This window comes from Lepisosteus oculatus, chromosome 28 (assembly GCF_040954835.1).
Source record: "Lepisosteus oculatus isolate fLepOcu1 chromosome 28, fLepOcu1.hap2, whole genome shotgun sequence".
NCBI lineage: Eukaryota > Metazoa > Chordata > Actinopteri > Semionotiformes > Lepisosteidae > Lepisosteus > Lepisosteus oculatus.
In genome coordinates, this window is record NC_090723.1 from 7,889,373 (window position 1) to 7,913,368 (window position 23,996).

Genomic DNA, 23,996 nt, shown 5'->3' on the forward strand with positions numbered 1-23,996 from the left:
TGTTATTGCAGCACCACGAGCTGCTTCTCCCTGCTCCCACCAGATGGCGCACTCCCCCACTCCCCGCTGAAATGAGTGAGAAGTGCGGGGTTATTTTTTGCAATGAAAAGGATGTCCACCAGTGCACAAGTCCTTCTGAGCTTTGGGCACGCTGAGGTGTCACGGTGTCGAGATGAAAGATGTGCTGCGCGTTGTTGCTGCGCGTGATAACACCCTCTCTGCAGGCTGCCTCGTTTCATCGTGCTTTATGGTGGGTAAAAGGAACTCTGGCGGAACAGTTCACATGGTTGCACGGTTCACAGTCTGGACTGTCCTGTGCTGTCATGGCTGCAGGACCTTCAACAGCCGGATTTGATCAGAGCGAGCTGGCTGATAGACACATATGCACACAGTAGTTCAGGTGGGGAGCTGCGTCAGCGTGTGTAGGCTGCAAAGGAACAAGTAATAGGTTTATTCCATGCTGAAAAAAGAAGAAAGAAGACACAACGTTTCGGCCATGGAGCCTTCTTCAGGTGTGAGAGAGACAGGGCAGTAAGCAGAGGTAATGTAGTGGGAGAACAAGAGCTGGGAGAGAGGAGGAGCGAGGGGCGGGAGCAGGGGACAGAAAGAGAGGCCAATCAAGAGGTCAGAATAGGTGTAGAGAGGTGTGAAATGAAGCCTGCAATGAATAGAGAGAATTTAGAAGAAAATATACATATATATATACAAAATATACACATACACACACGCAAGGGTAGTGTTGCAATCTGAAACGCCAGCAACACATGAACGAAAGCAGGGAGACTCCCCATAACCCAAAGCTCTGATGTTCGACTGGACACCCTGACGCGCTCGAGAAGCAGGTTGCAGGCAATCGGTCACCCCAGGCGTACAGTCTTGGTGCTGGCCTCCGCACCTCGAGGTGTCCGCCTGTCTCCAATCGTCTCCCCCCCCCCTCTTTTGTCTGTCCCGACAGATTGAGAGTCACAAACTGACCTTCCGCGAGCAGGCCAAAGCCCGCACAGACCACGGCGCGGAGATCGTCTACAAGTCCCCCACGGTCTCCACAGACGGCTCGCCCCGCCGCCTCAGCAACGTCTCCTCCACCGGCAGCATCAACATGATGGACTCGCCGCAGCTCGCCACGCTAGCCGACGAGGTCTCTGCGTCCCTGGCCAAGCAAGGCTTGTGATTTCTCTCCCGGGCTCGCCCTCCCCCCAGCAAGGCTCCAGCCCGAGGATCCCCAGGAAAAAGACCCCCCCCCCCACCTTCCCTCCTTCCTTTACCACAACCCCTCGCAGGAGTTTTTCTAACTGGTTACCAGAGCAGCCTGTCTCTAACCTCCCTTTTTGCAGACCAGTTTTTTGGGGCATGACATGTAGACCCAGATCCAAAATAGAGTACAGTGCCGTCATTCGAAGAAGAAAAAAAAATCCGATTTAGTGCAGATCCCTTTATGGAGATGTTTGTTTGCATTTAAAAAAAAAACTGCTGACCGTTTCGAGAGGCAGTTAATTGCAAACACTAGCCGCGTCCCTTTAAGCATCCCATGCTTAACATACCCGAACAAAGTAGCCCCCTGCATGAGATTTGCTTAGACACCAGTATATGTATGCATCATGACGTGTCTCGGCTTTTTTTAGTGAATATTCCTGAAAATATGGAAGATGGTCAGTTCTTATGCGAAGGGAGATGACAAAAAAAAACAACCATTTCATCAGAAGTAACAAGTTCTGTAAAGAAATGCTATGGCAGATAAAAAGGAAAGGAATTTCCTCCGCTTAAGATGATTTCATCCTTTCATCAACATCATCTGAATGCTCGAGATTTCATGCCCCAAAATTAGGATGATTTTGACAGGAGTAAGCTATTTTTTTTAAATAAAGTGCTGTAGCTTAATTTTTTTTCCTACTTTCTGCTGGGCACATTGCTGTTGAGCACTGGGGCCCAACTCCAGTCCTGGAGTCCAGCGGTGCTGCCGGGTTTTCATTCCATCCCTGTCCCAACTGAGCTGATTAACACTTTTCAAATTTCCAATGTGGATGATTTAAAGAGGGCTGGAAAACCTGCTGGATCCTGGCCTTTGAGGACCAGAGCTTTGCCCCTGTGCTGCAGAGTAACTCGAGGCTAACCTTTCACCACTGCTTTCCTTCGAAACGACTAGAGCTTTAATTTAAATTCTTCCCCCAGTGTGGGTAGTGGAATATGTCTTCTTTAGATTTTTCAGTACGTGCTTCTTGAGATCATTGGAATAGCCTAGCCTTGTTTGAAACCGATCCCCCCACCCAGATGAGTTTGAATAAGGTGGAAACAATCAAGTTTATTTCCCTGAAGTGGTTTGCGTCCAGTTACAGACAAGCAGCACCAATTCTGCTCTTTGGAGTGTTTCAGCAGGTGCCCCAGCAGTTTACGTTCCAAGTGATTTTCCCTACAAAAGCTGCTTTCACTTTCAAAACCAGTTCAGCATTAGTGTTTGCGGTTCATTCAATGTAGCTACTTGAACTGCGACACAGTCTCTATCTTTGGAGGTGAAGTGCCAAGTATCCCCTAGTAGATTCCACATGTAGTTTAGTGTTCTACAACTAGGAGAATAGCTCTCGATAATCCTTAAAGCCAGTATATTCCAGAACTCCATGAAGAGATATTTACATGCTTGTAGTTTGTGCACCTGTTGGGAAAAACGTGCTGTTTGATGTATGCTGGAGAGACAGTAAAAATGTTGATCTTATTTCCAACCATGCTTTTCCTGCTTCGCCTGTGACCTGCAGAGCTGAGAGAAAGGTGTTGCTCTTGCCTCACCTTAGAATACCAAATTTACGGCCAAGTACCAGCTGCGTAAATGTAGTAAAGGTACACTTAATCATGGTATGAGCAGAGGACAGGAGTTGGAAGGCTGATAAAGCAATGAGTAACTGGCACACAAGTAAAAAAAAAAACATAGAAGTCTGGGAACATACCACACTGAAATATTGGGATGAGCTTTCAGGAGGAAAGGCTGGTGGGGAAACTTTGATTTGGCATTTTGTTTTGTTCAGGTGCCAGTCAGTCTATGGCAGGGCCACACTGTGGGTGTTGCTCTTTTTTATTTTAAATTTACAAGACGGCATCAGAGGTCAGCTGTGCTCCTCCTGTATTTCAACTTGCTATCCCCCTGCTAGCTCAGGAACAGCAACTGTATCTGCAAATACTGCTGCTGCCACCTTTCTATAAACCCTATAATACTCAGTGTTATATTTATAATACTGAGTATTATATATATGTATAAGTCATGACATATTTAATCACATAGAGGATCCAGTGTCTGGAAAAAAGGTGGTGCACCTGTTGTCAAAATACCGTCATGCAAGAAGTGAAAAAATACCAAGATAGTTGCTGAAATCCTGTTGTCGGCAGGAGTGAACTATGGAGCTGTGTAAATACAGTGTACTGAAGCACATCTTCAAATAAAGAAATCTAACACAAGACGAACAAAAGTAGCAGGTGGGGTAAGATGCTTAAAAGAATTTTAGTGTTTTTTTTTTTTTACTGGCATTTTAATTAAAACTAGACTTGCCGATAGTTTTTTTTATGCTTGTAGACTTGTAGAATACCATGAGGAGTTGCCTTCTCAATGTGAATGAAGTAGATCAAAGCATTTTTTTAAAGAATAACTACTTTCTCTATTGCATTTCATGTGTTGCCGAGTCAAGATTGAGGTTTGTTTCTGGTGATGCTAGGTGCTGTCATCCCATGTCACCCAGGTGTCCTTTACAATCGGCTGCAGCAGACAAATCATCTTGCGATCAGGGGCTTGGAAATGATTTGGCGTACGATTCCCAGGCATGGGAGAGCAGTGTTCTGCAACTTAACGCAATAAACCAGAGCAAGACTGGTTTTCCAGCAGTTATCAACAAAGATGCTCAAGGCTTGGGTCAGGTTCTCATGACAACCATCCTCCAGAATAGCTTCCAAAATAGTAGTTTCATATTGATCAGTATTAATGGTGATGTTAAGCTTTCATTTTGATGTATTGGAATAAATGTCATGCAAATCTGAATGCAGTTTATCCCTGTACCATTCTGGCCTGTCACAATACTGTATATACAGGCACACGAACACAGCGGCATCGCTCTTCCTGTGAGTTGTAAGGGAATTCTGGGGCAGTTTTCTTCCCAGAATTAGTTTTGGCTTATATTAACAAAAGTCCTTCTTTGATGAGCTGAAATGCCTGAGGGGCTTCAATGCCAAGTATAGGAGCCGAAGGAATCTTGCTTGGGAGAGCTTTTCTTTTCTCTCATCTCTGCTAGAAGAATGATTTCTAGAAGCCCTCGCTCTGTATGTCTAGACCAGTCTGCTGATGTTTGCGTAGCGTAGGGTGGAATATACAGTAATTGATATTCTGCTCTTGGACTCCCACGTTTTCATGTGCTGTAGATGGTGCCATGCAGTACTAATTCCTGTTTTTGGCTTAAGCGGGCATTTGTGAAATCACGTTTTAAATCGCAGGATTGAAATGCTTTCAGCTCCCGTATCTTTTGGTAGACTCTGGAACTGATCAGTCCTCTGTGTAATTGTATTTCAGGGAGTGCATTGGCTGGGGTCTGCATTAACTTGACCTTTTCAGGACTCAGACCTGTGAATTTTATGTAAAGGGTTTCCCCTAAAGGTTTAGCCAGGAAGCAGGTGTATAGGTAATGCTATTTTGTTTTTGTTCTTGAATTTTTTGGTTTTGCTTTTTTCCCCACCACATCTCACTTTGCAGTCAGTAAAATTACTTCTCCCAAAGAGTTACCATGGCTGTGTGGTTGATTAAATTTTTGCTAGTTTGGCATGTACCTCAGAATCTTTATAAAGCTTAACCGTAAGAGAAGCAAGTCAATTGGAGTTTCGGTTCTGTATTCATTATCTGAGACACAAGAGCTGTATGTGGGAGAGGTCACTGGGCAATGATGTCAGCAGTGACACAGGCTATTTTAAGTGTCCAGCATTGCTCTTTCTTGGTGCATGCTTTGGTGATCAAATGATGCCAAGTTTAAGATCACTTTATTGGCCAGATACAATTTCTTGCATTAGGAATTTGTCTTTTTCGCATACCCCAGCTTGCTCTCCATGAGACACACAGACATGGAGAGAAGCTGGGGGTCACAGCGCAGGGTCAGCCATTTATACAGCTGCCCTGGAGCAGCTGGGGTTAAGGGCCTTGCTCAGGGGCCCAACCGAGTAGGATTCCTCTGCTGGCCGCAGGATTCGAACCGGCAACCTTCCAGCCACAGGCGCAGATCCTTAGGCACAGAGCCACCGCTCCGCCCCTGGTGGTTCTGTTTAGCGTTGTCTTAGGGAGACTTGTGCATGGTCCATCAGGGCAGTGGTTTCGTCTTTGAAAGTAAAGTCAATTTAATTTCCATCATGCCGATTCTGCTTGGGGTGGGGTGGAGGTGAGATTCTTTACCTTCTGCACAATGTCTTGGATAGATATACAGTATAAAATAGAAAATATGAAGATCAATCCTCGCAGAGCCTCCACTGGTGTGTTCTTGTGGGTGAGAAGAAACCAAGCTCTTCTCGTTATCATCTGTAGTTCAGCTGTATGATCAAGTTAGGCTTCAGCAGCCAGAATGAGGTCTAGCATCTCTCATACAAATCAAAACTGACCTGGTGATGAGTGTTTCCTGTCCTTTGTTCCTTTCTAAACACACAAAGCTGAAAGGCTTCCTTTCGACCGACAAAATACAGTTCAGGATTATGTGTTGGCTTAAAACAAAATGACTTAAAACTTAGTAAAAGTTTTCTTTTTCAGCCGTCTTTTGGCTAAGACTTTTACACGGCAGTTTCCGTCTATGGCACAGGGGCTAGAGTAGATAACCCTAAAGCAGGGGGAGCTGTGCCGAAGTGTGATACAAACCGTTTCGGACCACCGGAAAGGCAGGGTACGAGGAAACTCTCCAGATCCGTCACGCGACATCACCTACATCACTTTTTATAAGGAGAGTGAGGGGGACCTCTGTTCATTTTACCCTTTGTCGTTCCTCCAGTGCATTGTTGCTTCCTAGCGCGCCTTGTGGCATTTTTGTGCATCATTGTTAGCGCGTGCCTGCACTCCTCGTCGATGATGGTGATTGAAATACAGGGCTAGCTGACCTCAAGAGAAAGAACGAGAGCTGCCGGTGAACACAGGGTGGCTTCCCTTCAAGAACCTCAACACTTCATATAACTGTCCTCTCTCACAGACGGATTTCTCGACAGCACCAAAAGCTCTAAAAATCTGTATTTCAGTGAAGGGCTAGAGAGCACCGGTAAACAGGCGAAAGTGCTTTACATCGTGACTTACCATTAAACAGCCGTACCCGTCTTGCTTCCTTGTGGCCTTCAGACTCCAGTGTTAAGTTTGTGCTGAGATCTGGTCAAGTCGATTTTACCCAATCAGCTTGAGGTGAGGACGAGTATTTTTTCAGAATGTCTTACTGTGGGATGTCTTGACTTGAAAACCCTTCTGCGAAATTAGTGCAGCATCCAGCAAGCTCATTCCCTGGCACTAGGGTATTAACAAAAATCGAGGTCAGTGTCACAGGGTACATTAAAAGCATTGAAGATGCTGGTGGATGAACAGGAGAGGCTTTTCAAATGTTTTTCTGAAACCCTTTGATGACATTTGAATGGCGAGGTTCAACAGGTGTGATGTATCCCATGTTAACTGTCCTGCACAGCCTAATGAAACAGCTCTCTTCAGGTGCAGGCAATGCATATCAAAGACATCAATATTTCCTCATTTATGAAGTTAAATGCATCAATGCTTAAAGCTTGTGTCATGCACCTTTTTTTCTAATGGTATTCCGTGGATGTGAGATGTAACCGATAAGAAAATGATTTTAATGTTCTGCTGGCAATTCCTTAATTTATAATCTTTCTTTTGCTCCTTTCCTGTATTTTTTTTCTCCTGACTTTGCTAATACTATATGTAGGAACGTTTCATTCAACTGACCAGCTTGAAAAGATTTAAACTGAAACCTTGGGCTTTGTCAAACGTGAACACAATGATACCAAGTGCTCTAAACTGAAACGCACATGAGGACTACATTTGAGTGCTCTCTAAAAATATTACTGGGGTCAGAAAAAGGGTGTTTGGAATTAATTGACTGCTGTTAATGTCGGGCCTGATTGTTGAATAAAGAAAACCTTCAGAAGAAATTGTTTGAAAAGGACACAGCTCTCTTTGGTCCAAGTGCTATAGAAAATTAACTTTGTAAATCTGAACCTTTACCTTTTTCTTTCACCTTATCAATTGGATTGCTGCTTATTCGTAAGGAAGAATGTTCACAATCGTAAACTGTCCCCGTTAAGGAACAGCAGGAGTTATAACCTACTTGCCACTACTTCTGTAAACAAACAAAAACAAACTCGTCCAGTTGTTTTCATGAACATGTCCGGTTTCCACCTACGGAAAACTGGGAGGGCCTAGTGTGATGCCTGGGACTTTAGATCTGAATAAAGTACCTTAGGTATTCGCTCAGCTTTTTCCATACCACAATTTACATTTAAATAGCGTGAGAACACCATAGTAGGAATCATTAGTGGTTGGCTGGTATTGAACTGTAGCAAGAAGGGATTAGAACACGCTTCAGCTGTTGGGCTGCCGGTCCAGGCTAGTCTCTGTAATGTGCGGCTGTTCAATGCCTGATCACATGGAGGCAGCTACAGGTTCTGTACTTTTACAACTTGAATGCAGTCTGAGCATTTTGTTTTTCCTGTTAGTAACGGGCAGTGGAAAGCTTTAGATTAAATCAAACTGACCACCACAACACCGCAGGACGAAAAAAAAAAAAGTGAAGCCAAATTAATGATCCAAGAATTCAAATTGAAGCGCACAGATCTCTTTTTAAATTGGACACAAAAGGCATAGGCTTTAAGGCTGTTTCAATAAACTCATTCCCAGGAAAGTATTTGCTCCAGGGAGCAAAAGCATCTTGGCTCTTTTGCAGCGCTGAGTTCCTTTAGAGGCCTGCAGTGTTTGTTTTATGTACATATATTTGTTTTCTCTATTATTAATGGCCACCAACTTATACCGATCCAGAAACATTAAAATTACAAACTGCAGGAGTGCAAGGTTCCATTCTATATCCATACTGTACATCTGCAGTCCCACAGATTCATGATTGTGGAGAACAGCCTTTTGATCTGAGTAATGAGGGTATTAGGGTAGTGGCAGATGCCTTACAGTGTCCTTCTTTAAGCTGACTGGAACGGAAAGAGTTGGTGCTGTAAGGCTTTTTTCAGTGTTGTAAATTCTTCTTAGCTTCACTTGGGGAGTTTCAAGGTACTGCAGTTTAAATCTCCTTAATGCCTTTTTTAATTTTATTTTTCCAAACCTCTGCTGAGTTCTATTGCAGATCTACATTCTAGCTTGGCAATTTGTGATTGTCCATATCGTTATTGTGTGTTTTATTAATGATAACTGGTTTACACTGATACTCGTTGCTGTAAACGTGAATTTGGAAATAAAGTCGGTATTGAAGAACATTTTCGGGGTTTCGTTTTGTCCTTTATTCTATATTTTGTACTTCAGGAAATGTGAAGTTGTGCCTGTAACTGGACCCATCTTTCTCATTACTCATCAAAAGCAGTAGATTTGAATCTGCAAAAAAATAAAACCAATGCACCTAAAAGAGGCAGAAAGTAAGGAAAACTGAAGTTGAAATTAATGGGGGGGAAAAGAGTCTACGCAGAATTATTAAATGCGCCATTAAAATGAACAAGATAAGTAGGAATCTCCAACACTAAGAGCTGAAAAACCAAAAGGTTAAATTAAGTTAAAAAGGCAGGAAAGAGGTCATAGTCGAGAACCCCGATATGAAAAGACCAATTTTACAAGAAGCTGAAGGCAAAGGTTACGATCCTTTTGGGTTAAAACCCTAAGACAGGCCTCTTCCACAAAGATGGGAAGATGTACAAGGAGTTTCCCCACCTCCAACCAAAAAATGGAAAAAAAACTGGAAAACTACCTTATTGTTTTGTATATTTTTAATTGCTTTTTTAATAGTTTGCCTTCTTTATTTTTTAGAAGCACGTACAGTGCTTGCCAGTAGGTTTGTTGATAAATTTTAACAAATAGTTGCTTCTCTGCATAAAGAATTTTTTTTGTTTTTTTTTTCTTCCTATACAATCAGGACAGCTACAGCCTGAGCTTCAATTACACAGCCTTTAAGAAACATATATTTACAAAATAGAACTCTATACAAAGCACAAAGGGGCGTCTGAAACTTTCAACAACCTTTCAAGACTGTTCACTAGATTGGAAACTCTAGAATGACTAATTTAACCCATACAATACAGCATCTCTTCAACACTCTTACACATAGTAGATTGGCTGCTCATTAAGTAGTTTTGCTGATTTTAACAGGCAAATTTAAACACAATAATAGAAAAAAAAAAGCTAGCACAGGTGATGATGGTCCCTTATTTTCTCAACAAAGATTTTTTTAAAAAATATCCTTTAATTTATAATCCCAACTCCCCCTAACCCTTCGAAACAAAAAAAAAAAGCAAAGTTATGCTTAAAGGGCAGGAGGGACTGAGGTGAAATCAGTGCCATACATTATCAATTCAAATATGAATTTTTGCCCATACATCAGAAACAGTTATCATAAAATGCTCTGCCATCAAATGGAGAAATATGCCAAGGACAGGTTTTGTAATTCATGAGCTCAACTTTAGACCCCCCCACACCTGTATACAGGGAGGGGTGAAAGACATTAGTTCCCATCACAGTCCAAGACAACAGAAAAGCAAACTGGGCCCACAGTGCTCTTCACAGGCCAGAGGACAGGAGTCCCTTCTGCCAGCCCCATTCCCTTGTGAACCTGATCAAGTGATTGCAACCTGTCCCGTTCTTAGACAAAAAAGAAATCCATTCGGCCCATTAAATTGGATTTAAGTGCATGATTTTGTAAAGAAGTGGCAGACCCACTCACTCCTCCTCTAGGATCAGAACACTCCCCGTTTTGAGCTGGAACTACACCTGGTGCAGAAACAGTCATCTCCACATCGCGTTTTAGTTCTCAAGCAGGTAATCTTTAACGGCCTCCTCATGGGAATTTTGTTTTCTACTCGGGTCTGTCATGCAAGCAAGACAGGCAGGATAGAGGTGGTCAGCTATTAGGCACATCTATTAACAGTCCAAGTGATGATTTTTTAATCCATCTGAGTTTAAAGCTGAATTTGAAACCTCCACTGCTTTCTTTCCAAGTCCCCAAGACTTGCTAATTTAGGCATTGCTCTATTTAAGATTACAGTCACACCCACAGAGGAAAATGGGAATTACACAATAGCTGGGCAAAACAAAAACCTGATTTTTAAATATGAAGTTTAAAGAAAAAGCTTGTGAAGTTTAAATTGACCCCCTTCTCATTACTATTCTCATACAACAGTTAAAAGGAATTTATCTTTCCTGTCAATACATGTATAATGACTATTAAAATGAGATTATACACACACACACAAGGTGACAGCCTGAACTCTTTGAGGCAGCTGTGGTACAGATGACTGTTGATTCAGAAAGACAAAGACCAATCAAAACTCATGGCAGTTTGTGGAAAAAAGGGAAACATTTCAGAAGGAAAAATACAATTTGGCTTTTTTATTTTTGTCCTCAGTTTACAGTGGAGTGATTTAGTATGCAAAAAACAAGAAAACACAAACCCAGAACTCAGGTAGTTTTAACATGAATGGTTTTAATTGTACTATTTACAAAACAATTTCGCAATCTGATTCTGTTATAACTGCTCCAACAATTATACTAGTACATTGAAACCTGTCTTGCTTTTACTACAAAAACAGAGTACAGTGATACAAGATTGAAAATCACAACTGATGCGTAAAATATAACCTACTATTTATATTTATATATGTATATATATATTTAACAAAATTGGGATTGCATAGCAATTTGCAACTCAAATATGGAATAGTTCTTTCATAAGACTGCTGAATCAGTTACACCAACACAACGTTTAGGGTGACAAAAAAATTGCTAAGCTGAGTAGTCTCCTCCTGCAATCGAAGCGATTGCAATAAATAGTAAAAACATGAAAAGAAAAAAAATATCTGGAAATCAATAGTTCGAGTGACTGAAGATTTTCCCTTAAAATTTGCCACCTGAGATCTGGGTGCTGTTTTAGACGGAACGCTAACCGATACAGATGGAATGTTTGTTTCCTTTTGAAGAGAAAACGGAATTTCTCTGCTCCGCGCCGGACAATATTCCACACACGACCGCAGAGTCACGAGTTTTCCCACACAAGCGTCTCTCCACTTCGCTCCCCTACAGAATTAAGACGATTCTCTTTCTGAATTTCTCACCACCCTGGAGGGCAATGCCAACGAGACATCCGAAACGCCTGTACACCGCAAACACAACCTGTAAGCGCGCCGCTGACCCGTTCCTTTCGCCCGGCTCCTCCCACAAGGCCGAGCTGGTATGAAATCTCGACGTCAAAGACGCTCGTGTGAGCTTCGCAGAGAAGGCCGACGTGTTCATTACAGAAACCCGGGAAAGAGGTCAGTGCTTCTAACACAACCCGCAGTCTTACTGGATCTTCCGACCGGACAAGCCCAGACTCGGCGCTGCATGCCGTGTCTCGTCACAGCTGGTGTGAGAAATGCGATGGGCAGAGCCACAAAGACGACATCGCCACAGAACACAACCCTCCGGGTCAACAGAAATATTTACTTTATTGGAAAGAAACAGGAACCGCTGACGTACAGGACAGCTGGGCGCTGGAGAAGCCTCTGAGCTTCAGGACTCGGAAACAGGCACTCTCCCAAACCACGGCCCATCCCTCAACCCCAGCGCAGCACACGCTCCAGGGGGACTGAAACACTGATTTATACGCCACAACAGAGAAGGACGTCCAATTCGAACGCGAAGTTCTCTTAAAAGGAAACAATGTGACAAGCTTGCGTTAATCTGGGTAAAAAAAAGCATCTGTCACTCCACTTTAAACTAACATGGGGTCACAGACATCAGCTAATCAATAGAAAATACCCCTTTTCCATGACATCGGCTGAGCCCATAGTCTGCTACATAGTGTGCTAGAAGTGTATGCCTACCACATTAGAAGGATGCTGTACCCCGAATCCTCATTGTATTTTACCTTCAACCTAATTTGTAATGGTTTATTCTTTTTTTTTCCTGTGACAAAAACAAGTTTAAAAACAGGTTCTAAATTTCTGTATGTTCACTAAAAACTGTGAAAAAATTTGACTGTGTTTGAATATCAAACAACAGGATCTCTCTTTTTTTTAATGCCGAAAAAAGTCCTCGCGCTTCATTCATCGGTGGGCCACGCGGAGCGCCGCGGGGGGCCTCTGCTTGCCGTCTTCGGAGAGGGGCGAGGCCGGGCCCGGGGCCGGCCCGTTCTCCGACCTGCTGCCGGAGATCCTGCGGACCCCCCGGGGGGGCCGGTCGGCCGGGTCGCCGGGGTCGTCGGGCTCCGTCGGCGGGTCGCACGGCAGGGGGAAGTTCCGCCTCTCCCACGGCTGGACCGTCTGCGGGAGAGGGGGGAGGACGGGAAGCCTTTAGGTGGCGCAGGAGGAGCGCCGGCGCCTACGCCTCACCCCAGGAGAACCTGTGAAGGGTGCTGGCAGCGCTACGGCACGCGCAGGAGGGCAGGGGACGCGACGATTCAATTAAACCCCACCCCCACTTGAAAATCCCCCCCCCCCCCAAAAAAAAAAACAAGCTTGCAAAATACTAATAAACCATTAAAACAAACAACAACGACCTCCCAGTTATCCACCCAGTTTCAAACCGCTTCATTTCATTAGGGGTTGCAGGGGAGAAGGAGCAAGCAATGGGCAAGGGCAGGGTACGCCCTGGACGTGACGCCAGGCCATCGCAGGGCACACAGACGCACACGCTCACAAGCAATGTTCCCAGCAGCCTGTTAAGCTACTGGTCTGTAGGAGGAAAGCCATGCCAACACAGGGAGAAGATACAAACTCAGCGCAGGTAGCACCCAGGTCTGGAATTGAACCCAGGGCACCAGCGCTGCCAGTGGCAAAACTGGACCCCGTGCCACCCTCTCCCAGTTATAATCTGTGAGGGTTCGAGACCTTCCTAACACACGCAGAGAGCGGATTAACTGAACCGGCTCCACCTGCGCCGTGTTTTCCAAGAGACTGAGAAAGCTGTGCTAACAGTGCGAGTCAAGACGAGGCAGAAACAGCTCTGCACGGGCACAGGAGGGGGAAAAAAAGGAAAACGGGGGAAAACCGAATTCAAGCTGCGCAGCGCGCCTCCTCACCAGCTCCTCGAAGCTGAAGTCGGGCGTGGAGCAGCGGGTGTCCTCGCTGGCGGGCGGCCGGTGGGAGTCCCGGGAGCCGGGGGTGTGGGGGTTGGACAGGAGGTCGGGGCTGGCGGGGCTGCGCGGGGAGGGCAGGGGCCCGAAGTCCTGCAGCGCCTGGAAGTGCGCCGTGTCGGGGGAGGCGGGCTGCGGGGTCGGGGGGTTCGTGCCGCCCAGCAGGGGGGTCGTCCTTCCGTCCGACGACTTGTAAGACCTGGACGCCAGACAAGGAGCGGGGGGGGGGGGGGGGGGGGTGAGATCAGAGGGGTGTAGCGGCAAACCCCAAAAACCCACCAACTTAAACAAGCGGCCCAGAGCAAACAAAAACCAACACCCCCCGAGTTCACAGGCACTAGAAAACCAAAGCAAGGCTTTCAGGCGCACCCCCAACATCAGCAAACAAACAGCCATCGTAAACGTCACAAAAGGCAGACGTGGTGCACGAGCTTTCCCAGATTATTCACGGGAGATGTCCGACCAGGAGGGCTTGAGGTTTGGGCGGCGGTGGTCAATGTAAGTCGGCACGCTGGCCTCACCTGCTTCCCCGTCTCTTGGCGGGAGCGCTGGCTGTCCAGGTCCACCGCGAGCGCTCCTGCTCCTCGCACTTCAAGTGCAACTGCGAGAACGCCGCGTCCGACAGGTCTTCGATCTGGGAGCACAGGGGGAGCACAGCCCCGTCAGAGCGGTCCTTACAGCCACAGATCCACACTCTCCCCACCCCCCAACCCCGACCCTATCGCAGGGCCTTATGGAGGTCACTTGCTCTTGCTGGCCTTACTGATGCATCCCTGGGGATTTCTGAACACTAGGGGAGCAAATGGACTCCCACATCACAAACCAATCCAACCACACTGCTCATCTCTGCGCCGGGCCCTTAACCCTCAATCTTCGCTCTTCATGCAGAAAACTACAGGACGTGCGCGACATAGCACGTGTTTGGCAAGCGCATACCTCAACACTATCATCCTCCTCGGCTATTGGCTGTGCACAAATATCCACTTCTCTCCAACTGGAAAAGATTGAAGATCAAGTATGTTCACAAATTGATCAATTTTAAGCATTCAAACATTAACACTGACATCAAAACTAATACAATGAAATGCGTTATGTAGCACTGAGCAGAAACTGTAAAGTACATGCTGCCTTGTAAAATCATCATCTTTACCTGATAAGTCTGAAGTTATTTTATTCAAATAAAAATGCACAAGCAGCTGTCGCAAAATAGAAAGCATTCCGGATGAGAAAGATCATCTACCTAGCTGTATCTGTAAATGCTCAATGCTATAATTCTCGAGACTGAAACGTCTTCAGCTGGATTTTAAAGCTGCAAAGTTCACTGCGCCCAGATCGTGTACAGCGCTTTACCTGGGCGTCAGGATTTCTTTGTACTGGAGCTTCTCGACTCGAGTTGTGGCCGCGACAGACATTGGAATCACGATGTTGTTGATGTCGAATGAACTCTCGCCTCTTCGCCTTCGCACTGGCTGCTGGGAAAACACAGCAAAAAAAAAGTAAAAATCATGGTAACGAACGCTGGGGGTATACTGGTTATGTTTAAATCAACTGTGTGCGTGCTGTCTAGTAAGCATCAAAAAAAGACATGTTTAAATGATCAATATTTTGGATGACAGGATGAACAAACCCCGTTCAAACACAAAAGAGGAGCATATTGGAATTAAACTGCTGATTTATCAGCCAATGAAAAATGGAAGAAAAAAAAATCACTAGCTCGACACACAGATCAGACCAGAGATATCTGTGAAAGTACAGTGCCCGTCTGTGTGTGAGGCTCTGCTGGAAGTGTACCTGCAAGGATTAAATTAGCATGTTTTTTTATCACCCAATAACTCATCAACACTGCCAAAACAAGAGTGAGAAGAGGCCTTTGCACTGAGCAGGGCCTCCTTACTCAGAAGGGGCGCCGGTGCCCTGTGCTTACTGGGGTACTGCTGGCACTCTGACTGTTGGGAGCAAGGGGTGTGGAGCTCTCCGAGGAGGTGGACAGCTGCCTCATCAAGGGACTGTGGGCAGGGGTGTGCAGGCTCGCCAGAGAGGTGGAGCACGGGCTTCCTGTGTCCAGGAAAATCTTGGGAGTTGCTGGGAAGGAACGGGACAAAAACGAGAAAAAAAAAAAAGACCAGGTTAAAAGTGGCTAGGGTACTGTAACCAGGCAGTTTCCAAGCAGTGCATCATCCCATATGAGGCTTTACACTGCAAGCTTGTGGCAACATTTTTAGGACTAGAAAAAACAGCTATAATAATAATTCTTACACTTATATAGTGCTTTTCTGGACACTCCACTCAAAGCCCTTTACGGGTAATGGAGACTCACCTACACCACACCCAGTGTGCAGCCCCACCTGGATGGTGGATGGTTGGTAGCGTTAATCTCAGGAGAACCAGACCACCTTTCATACACCTGCCCCCCCCCCTCAAGATATTTTCCTGTAAGTAGCTACTCCGAGCTGCCACTACATCATGATCTCCACGTGTGAGCTGGCCAGGGGCAGGTGCAGCAGGGCCTACTCACTGTCCGTCCTCTCGATGGAGTGCTCTCGCTGCCTCTTCCTGCTGTGGCTGCTTTTGTCGTAGGCGGTGGGGGTGAGGGCCGGGGCGCGCTCCGCCGGCGTCCTCTCCAGCTTCGACATGCTCAGCAGCTCGTCCAGCTGCTGCTGCTGCTGCCGGTGAAGCTTGTCGGGTCGGACCTTGTGGTGCGAAAGCCCTGGGGAGCGGGAAGGGGGGAAACGGATCAGCGCCTCCTCTTGGAAGAGCCGTGGCATTAAAAGGGGAACTTCAGTCCCCGTTTCTTAGACTGGCTATTGAATCATGGTAACAAAATGAATTCATTGACCATATAACAGAGAAGTTTTTGAAATTTCAAATTAGTCACAAAATAGTGAACTTTCTGAAAGTGCTGTAAGTAATTGCAAACCGCTGGTCTCGCCACGGGTGACCGGGTTCCCATGAATGGCCCTGTGATGCAAGCTGGCCCTTCCTTCTCACTAGTCACTGTAGTGACTAATGTAACGTAATGTATGAGTGAATAACTGCAGGCTGCGAAGCAGACATTTCACTACTGACAAGGAGTATTTGTCAGCTCTTGAAATCCATAGCTATAATTTTATTGGATTAATAGAGATGTATTCATATGCCTGTTTGTTTACAGTCAATTAAATTACTGTAAATGCAACCAAAATTGGTATAAATTGGAGGTTTTAGATAAGACCACTTTATTGGCCATATACAATTTCTTGTGTTAGGAATTTGTATTTTCACAGACCCCAGCTTGCTCTCCATGAGACACACAGACAGGGAGAGAAGCCTGGGGTCAGAGTGCAGTGTCAGCCATTTATACGGCGCCCCTGGAGCAGTTGGGGTAAAGGGCCTTGCTCAGGGGCCCAGCGGAGTACAACCCCTCTGCCGGCTGCGGGATTCGAACCAGCAACCCTCCGGCCACAGGTGCAGATCCTGAGCCACAGAGCCACCGCTCCGCCCGCTACAAGATACTCTGCACATTTTTACTTTTACTGTTGTATGAAATCAAATACAAAAATAATGCTGCAGTTCTCCTTTAATGCAAACGCACCGGTAACACTGTGTGCTCATGTTAGGATTCCGCAAAGGGCTTCCCAATATTACAAACTTGCATCAACTCAAGACTTCATGAAAACAGAGGGAGCTGGAAAAAATGAAACACTGTAAGAAGGTCACGACTTACTTGCAAGCAGGGAGTTTGTCAGCTTGTGTTTGTCTTTGGAAGTGGAGTCCGGTAGGCGACCGGACAGGGATATTTTGTGTTTTAGGGAGAGCTTCTTAAGGGGCTTGATTTTCTCCAGAGGTTTGTTCTGCCAGTGCGACTTCATCACCCTCTGGAAGTGCAGGTTCATGGACACATCTGGAACCAGAGGGAGTCGGGGTACTGAGCTTATTTAAATCCTGTTAGTCAATATAGGCAGACAGCTACAACACTATTTATTATACTTATTTATATAAACACTCTTTATATTTATTATACATATTATCTATTATACTATCTTCCTCTGCCACATTCCCAGTTTCAGACCAATCAAGCGTCGATTCATTTAGCAATTTGGATATTGTTACCGTTTTTGTAGAAAGTGAGTAGAAATTATATTAAAAATGAAACATCAATCTTTTTTAACAATCTAAACTTTCCCTGGAGCTCCACTAGATGGTGCCCTATGCCAGAATTTTAAACACTGTCCTAAGATCAAGCTTTATTTTTTGCCTCCACTTTTCCTTGAATTAGAATTCTACACATCCCTCAGTCATTGAGAAATCCAAACATGTCAATGAGAGGCAAACCTAAACGTGAATCAAATATTTTTTTTCTGCCCAATTGTTTTTCCTGCTGAACTCTCCTAAGTAACCATTTTTACTTTTCACAATATTGTTCAATACCGATTTGATCTAAACGTGTTTCCGTAAATCAAGGGCATGAAGATCGCTCCCTTTTCCTAGCGAAAGGTAGCGATACAGTGAGCAAAGAAAATGCTGAGAACTGCTCATGACAATGACATACTAGAAGGACTCAAAATGCCTGATCTTTTCCACCTGAAGCACATTTATAGACTACGGAGAGAGTTCATGTTAGTAAAGACATGGTGCACAGGTGCTTACCATCGGAGAAGGAGAGGATGGGGTGGACACAGGGGTCGAACAGGGACAGTCTTTCCAGCAGCGGGGCTTCGTACTGGACCTCCGGGGACGGCGACACGCGGCTGCCGCAGATGACGCACTGCGGATTGACGTCACAGCTGCAGCGCGGCCCCGCGCTCCGCTGGACCTGCTGACCGGAGACCAGGGGTGAGCGCGACTCCCAGAAAGACCAGGCCCCATTTCTGGGGATCTATGAGCCCCCCCCCATCCTCGTTAGAATCGAAAAGGTGCAAAATAAGTTTTGGCAACCAATCCCGACACAGCCGGTTTCAGTGACTGCAGGATGAACAACGTGCCAGATCTATTCTGCACCAAACCCACTACATCAACACCACTCGCGCTATTAAGTTGCTTTATGGAACTGTTTAGGGGCTGTAAAAACCACTGCCAGGTGTGCAGACTGGGGATGCATGGGAAAGAGCCCTGAAGGCAAGGATCTGTCCGAAAGCCAGCAGGACACTTCAACGGCTCGGCTCTCTCACCTTACGGTTCAGGTTGGCGACGGCACTGGGCCTGACGAGCCGCCGCTTCTTGTAGGTGAGGACGGGGCGTGTCCGCGCGGCCACACACGTGCTGTCGGCAGGCGAGGGGAGCGGGTTCAGGCGCTGCTTTTTGCCCGTCAGCTCCTCCGTGTCGGAGCTGTCGGGCGACCCCGCGTCGGGCAGGCCGCGGTGGAGACTACGGGCGAGAGGCCGCAAGAGTCACGTCAAGGTGGTCCCGGGCCGCGCGGCAACAACACGCTACACCCTCTCCGGGACGCTGCGTTATCAGCACAACGAAACACGTGTCCTACCTGTTGATGACTCCATTGACGGGCCGGGCAGGGGCGCAGGCCTTCCGCGGGGCGCCGTCGGCAGAGGGGCTGTGTGAAGGGGCCAGGCTCTCCGACGCGTCCGAAGTGCGGTTGTCCTGCAAAACAGCCACAGCGATTAGAAATCCCTGATGCCTCCTGTCAGTCAGCTGCCCAGACATGGGGAGAGGTGTTCGAATACAAGCGAATTCCTGGGTCGCGCCGCGTGGAAAAGCTTAACTCTGTCCAACCGAAAACAAAGACCAGCACTGTCCCGACTTCCGCCCACAACTCGCCTCCACTACCAGGAGAAACTGTTCGATTCAGTGAATAATTCTAGTTTGCAGCCTCTATGGGACAGGCAGAGGGCCAGACTGGGGCTGCAGGTGCTGTTTAGAACTTGTCCAATAGGGGAATTTAAGCACCAGTAGATTCTGCGGTGGAATTTCCCCTTTCAGATCACTGAAACTAAGGATGTGGTTGTCAGTCATCTTGAAGTGTACAACAGAGAAGCGGTCTGGTTTTTTTTCCCACACACAAAAACGTCTTGAAGAGCCACATGTACTTTTAACATCTTCCTTTATGAATATGGACAAACTGGATCAAACTGTCCACCAGAAACCAACATGTTTTTGCAGACATGTTATCCAGACTGCCAGAGTAGGGGAATATGGCCAAACTACCCTACATACTGACATTAGCTATTGGTCTGCTCTTGCTCTCCACATTGCGGACCTCAAAACACACAGTCAGCCAAACTCCTTAAATTAATTGGGCTCTAAGACTACACACCTGATCACATTTCAACTCCACTCTCCTATAATAACAACCACATAAAGCTGATATAAATTCATGAAATGCAGCAATAATTACAATTAAAATGGACACAACACAAACACTCAGGAAGTCCACCTACGGATCTAATATGACCCTTTACTTTTAAAATATCTGTCCTGCTGTGTCTTGGGATTGACAGCAATCTGCAAGATCAGTGCAAACCAGATCAGGTCATGCATCCATGGCAATGCTTTGTAGGTTTTGATGTCTGCTAGACTTTCCTCAGAGATCACTTGTGACAGGCTGCAGGCCCAACATGGCCGGACAGGCTCTGCCACCAGGCACTCTGCAGCTGCTCAGAAGGCTGCCTGCTTCACCCAGCACCATCCCGGAGCAGCTCCGTCTTACCTGTATGAGGTGGCTGCAGGCGGAGGGCTCCAGTTTCACCTCCAGACCATCCTCGGCGGTGATGTCACAGGGGGCGGAGTCTCCCAGGACTATCATGCCCTGCCAACATGAGACACGCTGATGAAGCTCCGCCCAGCTCAGTTTAACACAGAAAGGTATGGGTGTGTGACCACTTGCAAAGCAACTACGACACCATCCATCATCCTCTGCCTCATTTACAGTTTCAGACCATTCTAGCGGCCTAGCAAGTGTTTAATTTGGGGGCACAATATTCCAAGCCAGAGCTGGTTGAATAACTGTGCATGATGAAAGCAATATAATAAACTGGGACTATAAAAACTGTGATGGGCTTTGACTTACTTAGCTTTTTTAAACTATTTCAGAGCTTTACAGACTTCACAAAATCACAGGAGACTTTCTATCCATGAATGTGAAGTGAAATACAACTTGAAGGGAACTGGAAAGCAATTCCGTTAAATTATACCTGAAAGGTCTTTGATATGCTGGTTTGCAGAAATGTTTGATTGTGCACTTTCTAAATAATCCCTGTGGCGTGAATCTTCTGTCACTATTGCGAGGAATAAATCTGTATACTATCAGATCTTCAAGAGTGCAACTGGAACTGTAAGGGAGCTGGTAAAACTTCCTACCTCTTCCAAAACCTCTGCACCACACTACAACGCAATGTTAACTGGGATGGTAAGGTGCCATTAAACCCACTGTCCGAAGAAAAGGTACACAGAGCAGTGCACCCCTCTCCTTTACTGACCTTGTTTGCACGGATCTGCCTGTAGATATCAGTTTGCTGACGGATCCGATACTCCAGGTCGGAAATGTGAGCCTGCAGCCAGTTCCAGTGACTCACAATGGAGGCCCTCTCCACGGCATATCTTCCTTCTGCCCTCCTCCACCTGCGAAGAGAAGAGAACAGGTGATCAGCACCTCTGGCTGACGCCACTCACTCCCGCACAGCCTGACCCAGGCAGGACGCGACGTCCGGCAACGGCTACACAAACAGGACTCTCGCCTCCACGCTCAACACCTTCGACTGACGACCAGACTGCAACGACAGACTCAACCGGCCTACCTCCCGATGAGCACGGGGACAGAACCACACTGACACAGAGCTCAAGTACAGTCTGGCTCAGCGCTGGCAAAGCAGCAACCAGGTTGAAAACAAAAAACACTCTGCGACAGCAAAACACACCGCAAGGAAGGTATGTTTTTTCAAGGGACAGAACTAAGGTGTTGAAACTCGGTCTTAAGTCTACACGACTGACTTCCAGTTCTGTTTTTAATTAAAATTCACATTTTGCTCAATGTTGATAAGATGCACTGAAGTTGTACCTGACATCTAAACTGTTTAGTCTTCAGTCCCCATTGGATGTCACTGAGTTTCTTTTTTGCAATGTCTATTAAGTACCATACCCCAGACAGCAACGTGGCTGATGTGCTCCGAGTTGGATTGTGTACATTTCCACAGGCTCCTGAAATCAGAGGAGGTTCCCGCATGCTGATAATCTCCCTTGCGTTTGCACATTTGTAAAAGGATTCTCCTTTTTAATGGAATCTGCCCTATGTGGTTTAAGTGAGCCACAATTACAGTCACTAACAATTAGCTACTTCACTTGTTGCATCTCTAATACAAGAATACAACAATACAAAAGTCCTAAACACCGAACGTCACTCTGATGAGTAATTAAAACCTAGCTGTGCCTACCTCCTCTTTCTGACAGGCTGCTCAGATAAACAGCCCGATCTAAGAATTGAATGGAATTTAACAGCTTAGTCAATGCACAGTCACAGGAAATGTGTTTACTATTGCAACATCTTTAAAAAAAGAGCCCCCCCCCCTCCCTCAAAGCTGGGGCTGAGCTGCTGTGTTGAAATAGATTCGGAACACCCTGACTCATGCCAGCTCCCCTGAGAGAGGACAAAACCAGCTTCCAATCACTGATATGATGATTGCAATAATGCCTGTGTCTTAGATACGGGGTATTAAGTTGCTGAAGGTGATCTAATAATCAGTTTTGAGGGAACAACATCAAGATAAAGGAAATTTCAATTACTGGGGGGGGAAAACTGGAAACAAAACAATGGACTGACGATATGAAAGCTTCTTGGAACACAAATAAGCACCTTCACATTGAGTCACACGCAATACAGTGGCTGATCTGTGTAATCGAAGATCTTGACCCACTATAACTGAGACCTGACAGGAAAGCCTGAAAACCTGAAAACCTGCAACCAGGTTCAGATGGAACAAAATATTATAGCGCCTGTTTTCTCACTTTTTTTAATCGGGAGTGACCAACACAAAACGGAGAGGTATTAAAATTCTCCATTCTGACTCGAGCAGAGAATTAATCCCCCTTCAGGAAAGTGTCACTGAGCAACCTGTTTTCAAAGACACGTGCATCAGGCATGGGTATAACTGATTCTTGAAGGAAACAGCTGAGAGAGATTCCAGAGCATCATCGTGCTCAATACAAAAATGTGGACAATGCTTTAACGGCCAGGTCTGACCAGCCTGTGAAAGAGGGAGCATCACCCAAACACACCCTTGAGACACTGGTCCTGCAGGCATCACCCAGACACCCCGACGCATATCCAGCCCACAGCCCAGGGGAAACAACTTCTGACTGGCACATAAGATCCTTTCATTTACACTAATAAACAGTCTTTCAATCTGTGCAGGGGAGACTCCATCCTCCTCTAGCTCAAAGCAAATCTGCTTTTGACCCAGACATGGAAGTACACAGGACCAGAAAATAAAACCATTTAAAATTCTACTGAAATGAACATTATGTTGTCATAGGTCTAGATGGTTTGACATAGGTCTAGTCTGTGGGATATGTAAATAAGAAACTTACAATATGACATGGGGAAAAAAGCGATCTATACTTTCCTTGCAGTTGTGTAACACAATTTGCATGGACAAAAATTGTTTAGATGGGAGGTAGACAAAATATGCTATTCCACCTCTTAAGTGAAATTTAAATGTGGTTTTCCCTAAGCAAAATTCCAAGCCCTGGACAGCATATAAGCAGAGGTAGGAGGACAGCCGGAAAACTGAAATGGAAGCAGCAAGCCAGGAGAGGGAACTGCAATCCAGGGGGCGCTATATCACCATTAACAGTTGATTGGAGAACAATGAAGAGTGCTGCCCAGCTAACGAGCAGTTGCTAGATGATTATTTCTCAGGAACCCTTTGCTGGCTTGATAACATTTTTTTTTTTAGCCCGACGCCCCAGGTCATCTTGAAGCTGGCCTTGGGTTGCAAAAGTGCGCTGGCCAGGAACACGGTATGCATGCCTGCGTGGGGGGAGGGGGAGGCAACAAAACAGCAGAGGATGTTGCAGTTCCACCGTCTTCCACAGAAGACTGCGCTACAGTGGGAATGCAGGCGATTGAGACGCTGATAAAGGCAGTTTCAAGTACGATTCTCACTGATGCAGGATGATGACGGGACGTGCTCAAAGCTAATGAGAATCTGAATCTGCAAAATACTTCAAGTGTATATGTCAATTTTTTGACAAGTACGTCTAAAAGAGAAAAACCACCCACGATTTTCTGCATCCACAGGTCACAGCTTAGGAGTGAATTGTTTCAAACATAATGGCCACACCGTGCATAACAATGAAATGTAGAATCCAATGCTGTCTGACCTTGGAAGGAACTGAAATCGGTGAAATTAATGACACCCAAAGTTTAAATATGTGCTTTGACGTTCGACGTGTTTTTAAGAGCTATTCTGCAAATCTTGGCAGAAATCGACCTGCTAGGTTCCTATTCCTGTTGAAGTACAGCATCAACAGAAAAGTGTCAGCAGGAAAGCGGTAAAGTTTTGCCATCCACAGAAGACCTCTGTGTTAAGTGGAGAATGTCCAGAAATGTGAGTGAGAAGGTAAACTGTGACTGTCACTCCCACAGCAATGTTCCTAGAAGCCATATGGATCATGCGTTGGTTTGCTAGGTTTGAAATCAGAGCTGAATAAAATAAAATATAGCTGAAGAGGACTAAAACATACCTAAATAAAGATGTT

General features: G+C 45.8%; 2 protein-coding genes across 21 annotated transcripts in view; one reads left to right on the plus strand and one right to left on the minus strand.

Annotated features, from left to right (window-relative positions):
* Positions 1-8,472, plus strand: part of maptb (microtubule-associated protein tau b) — a 60,322-nt gene extending 51,850 nt beyond the window's left edge. For 13 of the 14 annotated variants that reach the window (XM_015362203.2, XM_015362211.2, XM_015362213.2 and 10 more), the window contains one exon: positions 956-8,472. In XM_015362203.2, coding sequence (XP_015217689.2) covers positions 956-1,171 — 216 coding nt within the window. In that variant the 3' untranslated portion in view covers positions 1,172-8,472. The remainder of the gene's footprint in view (positions 1-955) is intronic. The other variant, XM_015362209.2, reaches the window with a different exon arrangement.
* Positions 8,473-8,955: 483 nt separating this feature from the next.
* kansl1b (KAT8 regulatory NSL complex subunit 1b) overlaps positions 8,956-23,996 on the minus strand; it is a 59,118-nt gene continuing 44,077 nt past the window's right edge. For 4 of the 7 annotated variants that reach the window (XM_069185641.1, XM_069185639.1, XM_069185640.1 and 1 more), the window contains 13 exons: positions 20,720-20,861; positions 19,951-20,049; positions 18,769-18,884; positions 18,458-18,653; positions 17,937-18,105; positions 17,014-17,190; positions 15,826-16,017; positions 15,235-15,392; positions 14,661-14,782; positions 14,247-14,304; positions 13,832-13,944; positions 13,257-13,509; positions 8,956-12,498 (listed from right to left, as the gene is read on the minus strand). In XM_069185641.1, the coding sequence (XP_069041742.1) occupies positions 12,283-12,498; positions 13,257-13,509; positions 13,832-13,944; positions 14,247-14,304; positions 14,661-14,782; positions 15,235-15,392; positions 15,826-16,017; positions 17,014-17,190; positions 17,937-18,105; positions 18,458-18,653; positions 18,769-18,884; positions 19,951-20,049; positions 20,720-20,861 (2,011 nt within the window). In that variant the 3' untranslated portion in view covers positions 8,956-12,282. The remainder of the gene's footprint in view (positions 12,499-13,256; positions 13,510-13,831; positions 13,945-14,246; positions 14,305-14,660; positions 14,783-15,234; positions 15,393-15,825; positions 16,018-17,013; positions 17,191-17,936; positions 18,106-18,457; positions 18,654-18,768; positions 18,885-19,950; positions 20,050-20,719; positions 20,862-23,996) is intronic. The other 3 variants (XM_006638292.3, XM_069185643.1, XM_069185644.1) reach the window with 3 other exon arrangements.